General features: G+C 41.8%; 1 protein-coding gene across 2 annotated transcripts in view; it reads left to right on the top strand.

The window, feature by feature from the left end:
- The window catches only part of banp (BTG3 associated nuclear protein), a 36,228-nt gene that overhangs the window by 2,164 nt on the left and 25,034 nt on the right, over window positions 1-9,030 (top strand). For both annotated transcript variants that reach the window (XR_013504353.1, XM_071913160.2), the window contains exons 3-9: window positions 852-930; window positions 1,407-1,522; window positions 1,664-1,863; window positions 2,142-2,231; window positions 3,049-3,221; window positions 4,656-4,895; window positions 6,537-6,695. Coding sequence is in view for 1 of the 2 variants with exons in the window: in XM_071913160.2 (XP_071769261.1) it covers window positions 858-930; window positions 1,407-1,522; window positions 1,664-1,863; window positions 2,142-2,231; window positions 3,049-3,221; window positions 4,656-4,895; window positions 6,537-6,695 (1,051 nt within the window). In the remaining variant the exon portion in view is untranslated. The remainder of the gene's footprint in view (window positions 1-851; window positions 931-1,406; window positions 1,523-1,663; window positions 1,864-2,141; window positions 2,232-3,048; window positions 3,222-4,655; window positions 4,896-6,536; window positions 6,696-9,030) is intronic.

The raw sequence follows: 9,030 nt of genomic DNA, 5'->3' as shown, positions 1-9,030 counted from the left end.
GTAAACTGTCCTGTAAGTATTTGTGATTGATTATTCCATGAAATGACTGCCTTTGTGTCCCTCAGACTGCTTGTCAATATTAATGGTATTACATTAAACAATCTATCTCAAAAAGGTGCACATGTTTTCAGCATGCCACAAGAATTTTTGCCATATCCCAATTCATATTTAATGTTTGTTTGTAATGTTGTCAGTTCAGCTATGTTAGCAAAAATAATGACAAGACATGATTTCAACCAAATAAAAGTTATTTTGAATGACATTACAGTTCTTTATCAATGCCACCCTGTATATTCTCATCTTTTTCACCTCATAAAAAATAAAGGTATATATCTGCAAAACAATTGTCCACATTTCAGACTAACTGTTGAGCTAAAGAATTGTTAATGAGTTTGACAAATCAAGTTTTCTAAACCAGATGTAGTCTTATATACAATGTGTAAAACACTACATTTTAAACTTTTATTGTGGTCCAGAAGGCACCATTTTCATGGAAACAACCAATTAGTAAACTTTATAAACCTTCATTGAACCTTACGAAACAAGTGAAATTCAATACATCAAGTTCAATCTGGTGGAACTAGTTGGCTTGAGATTAATTCCACCGTATGTTTGATGAAATTATTCAGATTTTCAGTGCATTATCTCAAATAATGGAGAGGCGGTAACAGACACAGCAGAAATACAAAAGCAGGAAGATGTTGTTATTGGCTATATATGTTTTTGAGGAAAAACCTGGCTAGCAGTATGTTAACAAGCAAATGTTTTGCTAACTTCTCAAGTTTAACAATATTGGGGACGGAAAGCCTCTAGTAATAATATATTGTTCTGTTCCTGTTATGTTATTTCAGCTGTGAATGATGTCTGAGCAAGAGTTGGATGAAATTGTGCAAATAACAGTGGAGGACTTTGGCCAGGATGAGCAGACAGGTAAGATTTCTTTCAAAGAATATGAATACCAATATTGTATCAATCAATTTTAAACAGGCATAATCAGTCATTCTCATTGACCAATTATCTTTAGGTTTTATTGTAGGCAAGTGCAGTACTACAGGACTTTGACATTTTAGTCGTTTTACTCGTTTCACTCCTGGAGATACTTTACCAACGTATCTACAAAGTCTCTGTATTCTTTGTCTTGGAGAGAACTGAGGTTGACATAAACAGACCACAGACTTGCACAATTATCACAGCATCATTATATAAGCAAAGATTGGGAAGATTACACAAAAAATATTGTGACTGTTGACCACTTAAACAGGTTGATTCATTATGTGGTGACATGGTTACTGGGAACTGTACAGGGTTCATCTTTTATTAATAATATAGTAATTGTAATAGTACTGTGTAAAAACAAGGTTGTCCTGTGCTATAACAAGGGTGTCTACATATTTGATTTGTATTAGACATGCTGGACAATCATGAAGATGGCGAAGACAAGCCTCAGAAGAAACGGAGGAAATTGAGCAACAACCAGGAGAATAACAACAACAATAACAATCAGGATATATCTTTTATTAAGGTACTTTGGTTCTGCGTAATGGAGTTTGTCCACAGAATGTAGCCCACATGTTTCTATACTTATAATTTACAGAAACAAAAACATGTTTTTTGATGGTGGTGATAAATTACACATACTAGGTCTTATTCTCTGTGTCTCCAGAACCTGTTGCTCTCACTCAACTCGTCAATCTGCCAGAGACTGGAGGGCATCGAGTCAAAGTTACAGGCAGTGGAGGCCACCTGCAAGGCCCTTGGACGTAAATTGGACAGCATGGTTCCCAATGCCAAGAGTCCCATCCAGGTCCCTATGGTTGCAGGATCACCTCAGGGGGCCACTCAGACCTGGAACAAAGTGCGCTGGTGAGCTGCAAGGCGTTGGCACACCGGCACATTTTGCACCTATGAATTGTTTCAAGCTGAGAATGCTGTCAAATGAAGATTACTTGAAACTAATTCTTGGGCTGAAGTAATTGTAGTCTTTTTATTGTGTTGTTTTGTAATACTGAATTGTAATAACATATGCTAGCAGAAGGAAGGCGTTACTTTCCGAGCCTGTTTTATGCGTTGCAATACAATTTGTACATACATTTGTTGTTTTATTTATCAGTTTACCACTATATTTTGGATTTCTCCTTCAGTGTTGTTCCACAAACAAATGTGATAGTGAGCAGTGACCGCCCAAAGGGGTCGAGTCCGGAGGACACTCCACTGGAGAACCTGCTCAGCAAGTGAGTGGCTCATGGACTGAGGTCAGAAATTTACAAATCCATCCTAACACAATGGCTCATAAAGGTCTGGTGCTTTATAGCTCAGATTAAAACCTTAAAACCTGGAACAGGACAGTGCTGGTCCCTGTCAGCATATCAGCGTATTACACTGTGTTTGTGTACGTACAAATTCATTTTAGTGCCCAAGATACATATAGTTTTCCCTTTTTTGTTACTCTGTACACTTGTTCTCAATTTCATAATTTCTGTGAACAAGTTAATAAAATGTCCGTATGTATTGTAAGGCATATTCTTGATTTAGCTTATTCAGTGAGTTTAAAAGACGAGCCACTGATTTTAGCCACTCCACTGCACCTTTAGTTACATTAGGTCATTGTTTAGTTGAATTAAGGTTTAGTTTGTTGAATCAGACCTTTGATAAGGCATGATGGGTAGAGATTCGGTTTCAGTTTGGGGATGAGTATTTGAAACATACTAATGCAGCTCTCCAATGCCACGTTTCAGAATAGGGGTCAGCGCAGTGCTGATGCACTTGCTCTATACATTATTACATGCACACGTATTATACCCTGGCAGTCTGATATCTTTATTTAAAGAATGCAGGAAATTTAATGACAGTAGGAAGAGAGAGAAAACATGATTTTTTTTACATTGGCCTCTCCTCATATAATGTCAGCTCTGTCCTTCTTAACGGTTGCGCCCTTCCCCTCCGTTTACATCTAGGTAATGTTGGACTGTACATAACCTGAACTTGTTTTCGGGCTTCATGTGTGTGTTAGTCATGCTGCATTACTGACTAGTGTATGTCTCTTTTCAGCACAGTGACCGGGCGGCGGCAGAACACCATCCTGGTGAAGGTGCCGGGGCCTGAGGAGAGTCAGGACGACCAGGAGAGTGGCTCAGAGGCCAGTGACTCTGTTTCCAATGGTGGCCATGCCAGCAACGCACAAAATGGCCAAAATGTCACGCTCATCACCCTCAATTCAGAGGGTATGGCTTCACTTTGCTGATATAGACACACACACACATACGCTACTTCTCTCATTCCTTCTTACTCTTCGGTGGCTGAGTTTATATGTGCAGAACAACTCGGCTATTGGCTATATTCCGGTCAAAGTCTTTTTGGGTCTGATACCCTAAAATCGAGTATCCATGTTGGTATTCATGTCCACTCCAGGGTCCCGCTCAGATAGAATTGTCTGTATGAAAATGTGCGCCCGACAGCTAGCCCTTCCCTTTTGACAGAGCAATAGAAGGTTCCTTCTGATACAGGGGAAGGAAATGATGATCCCAATAGTAATAGTAAGACATGTTTTTTTGTTGCCATCAAAAGATACCCTTAACCCTGTGTGAGTCTGAGTTTGCGCAGATGCCAAAAGTGAAAAGAGCAGGATGTTTAATGTGCTTAATATCAGAGTAAGCCAGGCATCTTAACTGGGTTTCTCTTAATCGCGTGTGCTTAACCGGTTTATTCTAACCAAGTTATGACATTTTCATGCGCCGACCCAAAATCCGGTTTCTTGAGTATCCGGGTTGAGAAGAGAATTTTCCGTATATGTACACAGTCTTGCTCCCTTAAGGGCTAACGTGACTTTTTCAGATGGTGTGCATATTAAATAGAAAGCACACTCCACTGACTAACAGCGATGGCATGCGTGGCGTGTTCATGTCCTTGTGGTCGTGTCTCAGACTGTGTTGATGTTTGCTCTGAAGGTTCACTCATTGATTCAGTAGCTTTGCTCAGTGGTTGCGAACAAGCCTGAGGGGCATAGTTCATGTCTAAATGAGCAAATCTCGACTAAGCTCATACTGTTTCTATTGTTGCTGTAATTGTTGGTTGAGATGTTTTGAGTGGACTCGGACAGTTCTTGGTTAGCTTCAAAGGCAACTATTATTCATTTATTTGCAGCTGTGAGTCACCATGACAAAATTGTGTCTTGGTCAGCATTAGCCAGAAGGTACCATGTGGTACTCAGAAGAGTGTCTCTCGCTTTCTGTGTGTGTGTGTGTGTGTGTGTGTGTGGGGGGGGGGGGGGGGGGGGGGGCTGAAACTAACATACACTGAGAGCAAATGTAAAATGTATGGCCTGTGGGAGGCTGCCACATGTCTTGGTCAATAATATTGTGAATAATAACACAATTTTTGCCTGTAAGTAATTTAATTCTCTTTTGCTGCCACATGGGTGTGCTGTGGTATATGAATTAACACTAAATAGTCCTATACCAGTGTAGTATATTGCCTTGTGGACCAATAGTTGCGCAGTTTTCAGAATTATGTTGCATTTTTTCTGTATTGCAGGAGTGCTAGGCAGAATTTTCATAGTGTCATCCAAGATCTCAACATCTGACGCAGACTGATGCTTTTATGAAAGGTGTTTGTGTAGCTACCTGTTTATAAATTGCTGTTCCTCCTCCTTTCTCTAGATGACTACCCATCAGGCACCTGGCTGGGGGATGAAAACAACCCAGAGATGCGCGTTCGGTGCCCCGTGTCGGCGGCTGACATGCTCCATATCGCCACAAACTGCCGCACGGCAGAGAAGATGGCGCTGACACTGCTGGACTACCTGTTCCATCGGGAGGTCCAGGCCATGTCAAACCTCTCTGGACAGGGCAAACATGGCAAGAAGCAGCTGGACCCACTCATGATCTATGGCATTCGCTGTGAGTCTCCTTAAGCTGACAACTTAAAACTGAGTTGACTCTACCATTGACAAGTGTATCAATTTTATCTATTGCCACTTGACAACTAACCGTATTCATCTGGACTGAAAAACACCATACGATTTTAAGTTTGGTCCCTGGATCACCTTGTAATAGATTTTCAATAATCCTGAGGCTGACCTGGGGAAAAAAATAATTCCATGACAAGCCAGCTTACATAAACACAGCATGTTTTTATGTATCAATTGCCAGTATTGACAAACACCCTCATGCCCTAGCATTGAGTCCAAGAAAAAGTATCCTTATACTAAGTATGACAGTTGACATTTTATTGTCGTGCCTTTCCAACGCATCTTGTTGTCACGTGTCTCTGAGCTGTTTAAAAAACTTGATTGACAAAATTACCAGCTAATAATTGTAGAGGCAGTGTTTAATAACCACTGTTTATCACATGATTAGACTATCTGTAATGCCTCCATAGCTTAAATTATCCTAATATTTTAGGATTTAATGGATCCAGGGTTTAAAACCTCCCCCTTACAGCACTTGAAACTCTTACAGCACTGAACCCCCTGAGACCCTTCGCACATTTCATCTCCATCCCCATAACGAAGCATTATAGAAATGAACACAGAAATGGACTGCAATCTGTATTCCCAAGGCAGGTTACAACAACACACATTCATCATTGCACACATGCATTAATGCATAACACATTTTATAACATACCAGACTCTAAATGACAAGCATATGTAGGGTACAGTGATCCTAACGGAGCCACCCATAACTCAGTGAACTCTTTGATTCCAGATTAAGTAGACACGGGGATATGGTGGCCGGCAGATGGATATCTATGAAAGTCCCGTGGCTATGTATGTGTGAGGTGCACATTGCAGTGTAGAGTTCTGTTATCCTGTTTCTTTTGCTATCCTGGGGAGTTCAGCTTAGGCCTCCTGCAGGAGTTAGGCACAAAGTTACAAAGTTGTGTTTCAGTATGTGGTTGTGATTTAGCTCAGTTAAATGCATGGATATTGAATTTTAGCGTATTTCCCCCGTTGCATACATAAGGGTGTGTATACTTGGTTACCTGTGTTTCCTCTCAGCAGTGTGGGTGTGTGTGGTTACAGGCAGATTTGGCCTGACATGGAGGTATGTAGAGGCTGGAGCGGGGCCAGGTGACTCATTCTACCTGTCTAAAGAGAGGGGGAAAAGGAGTGAGGGAGCACCTGCCCTGCCTGCCTGTACAGGACCCATCAGGTGTGAATGGGCTGCTGTATGCCGCCACCCGACCGTCCGCACACACCCCACAGCTCTCCCTCTGTCTCAGTTCCTACCCTGAGGCTTTAGCTGCCTCATTAATTGATGTAGAAATGAGCTGTCAAACAGGTCACACCCTCTAAACAGCTAATAACACTCAAGTAGACGCCACTACTACAGCGGGGTCCGGTCTCAAGTGCACACAGCTCCACCGAGGGAGTGATCGGGGTCATGCATGCCATTAATGTCAAAGACTCAAAAGAATATTAGCCCAGGGGCCTACTGTAGCTGCAATGCAGGAAAGTCAATTTGGAGACTCATTCATGACCAAGCCGCTAAGATTTGATCTATGTGATGACCTTTGACCTTTCTGTGTCCACACAGGCCACTTGTTCTACAAATTCGGCATCACTGAATCAGACTGGTACCGCATCAAGCAGAGCATTGACTCGAAGTGTCGCACCGCCTGGAGGCGCAAGCAGCGTGGCCAGAGTCTGGCTGTCAAGAGCTTCTCCAAACGCACACCTCGCTCTTCAGGCTCAGGTACAGTACAGATATATCAGGGCTTTTTCCTGCCTTAAAACGGGTCTTTGTCTTTTGTGTCCCTGTTGTGAGGGCCAGATGACGCCATATGCTAATTAGCATATTAGCAGCATCAGCTGTATCAAATTAAAGTTGTCTGCAAGTTTCATCAAGTTAAATATAAGGCATCTCTAGATCTTTTTAACTTTTTATGTTGCATATGCAGGATATTATGTTGTCATGGTGGCGTCTGTGTGTCTGTCTGTGTGTCTGTCTGTGTGCCTGTCTGTGTATAGACACATTCTTATGAACACAGTAGCTCAAGAACAATACATGATAGAAACTTCATACATACACCACAGGTTCCCGCTATAGAGGAGATGATCCGATTAGATTTTGGTGCACGTTACTGCTTAAATTTGCATATTAATGAGGAAGACTGTTTTTCTTTGAACTACTATAACTCCTTAATGCTTTTACAATATGGATTTCATATTAATAGCACTCATTTGTTATGTGAAGTCTTCACATTTTGCTAATTATTCTGTTAATTGGCTTAATTAATGTTCTCATTAGCATAACTGGTTATGTTTAATATATCATGGTGATTATGGCGGACATTAAGCAGCTCAAGGACCTCTTGTTTAAAGTTAGAATGAGATATAAGACCAATTTTGTCACTGAAATAAACAAGAAAATAAATAAAAGATGGTTTCCTATCAGAGTACAGGTCTGCATGACTGGGCTGATTTCTCACTAGGAAAATATTGCAACACTTTTAAGACCTCTAAAACAGAGTTCAAGCCATAATGGCTGTATTTAACAGTATTCAAGGACTTCTTGAATTTTGGTAATCAAATTCAAAACATTTTAAGACCTTTTTGGCACCTTGAAGTTGTTACCAAATGCTTTGGCAGTCAGTACACTAACATTTATCCTCATGGTCTGAAAAAGTAGCAAGACACTTTTGGGAAATAAAGTTGCTAAGGTGGTCTGAAAAGTCTAAATCTACTAACAGTGTCGGCAAGTTGGCAGCGGTTGTGTTTTTTAGCCAAGCAAGCAGAACAGTCATAAATACCAGCAACTATTTCTTCTGATCAAAGGCCCGTTATAGCACTGTGAAATTTAGTTTGTCTTTTGTCCATTTCGATGGAGCAGCATGTGACCAGAGTTCGCTTCCAGTTATGAAGCTTCTTTGCTTCGTTCAGTTGGTGCAGAGTTCAAATTTTTTCAACTTTGGTGTTAAAGGCTTTGGCTTTGGCTTTGGCTTTGGCAGCCGCCAAAAGTCGCACTATGGAGGAAAAAGCCTGTATAGAAGTAGTCAACAGACAAACACGCACAATTCAGTTACACAGGTCTTCACTCACTTCTGCAGCTATTCGAAAGCTATGTCACGACCTGAGCCCAAGTGCAGATGCAGTGCTTATTGCTGCAGATGGTTGTAATCTGCACACAACAATGCCTGCTGTCCTTCCCTCCCTGAGAGCCATCACCCCTCACCTCTGACCAGGGAGAATAAGACTGCAGGGGAAACCCAAATATCCTGTGAGCACACACCAGGGGTGGACTGTCAGGCCCTTCTCTCTCAGGCCACACACACCACAGAGTGTACAACACAAACACTAGTTCAGATGGTGTGCACACACGCAACACACACGCACACACACACACACACACACACACACACACGCACCAAAACAATCACTCCCCTCTTAATCAGATGACATGATAATGGACCGGAAAGAGGCAACTCTTGCGCTTTTAAACCCATTATTTATCAGTGAACCAGCAAAGAGAGCTCAGATCAAAACTCCATGAGCCACCTGGCTCTTGCTTCCCTCTCTGGGAAAAAGTATTGAGGATTATTTACATAATACAGTACATAGCAGCAATGGTGAAAGATGGGAGACAGGGCCTTACTTTCAAAGCAACATAACACAGCAAGATGTTTGAGGCGTACACGTGTGCTGTGTATTTTATGTCAGTTTAGGCCACATTGCTTGTCTTTTTCAAGCTCTCAAATGGCAGTCAGACAGCCTTTCTCAGTATCGTAGCTGTGGGAAGCTCTGTTACAAGAAGTGACCTTGAATCCTTTCAATCCACATCTCTCCCAAATGGTCTTTTTATTGCCATGCATTTTGACATCTAACAAGAGAAGGTGTGATATTGTTTATTTTGTGGGGTGTGGTGTAGACTCGGTGAGGTGCCTGTCAGTATCGTCTTTGACTGCTGACAGGGTGTCTTGACGTCTCTGGGGTGGTGTGGAACTGCGGTGGGTGATTGGCCCAGGTTTCAGGCTGCTGGTGTGATATTGGGTGTTTAGACTGAGGCCAGGAGTTTGTGTTTGGCCGCTAGA

Source organism: Centroberyx gerrardi, chromosome 4, assembly GCF_048128805.1.
Source record: "Centroberyx gerrardi isolate f3 chromosome 4, fCenGer3.hap1.cur.20231027, whole genome shotgun sequence".
Classification (NCBI taxonomy): domain Eukaryota; kingdom Metazoa; phylum Chordata; class Actinopteri; order Beryciformes; family Berycidae; genus Centroberyx; species Centroberyx gerrardi.
Note: the sequence above shows the minus strand (reverse complement) of the source record. Positions and strands in the feature narration are given on the sequence as shown.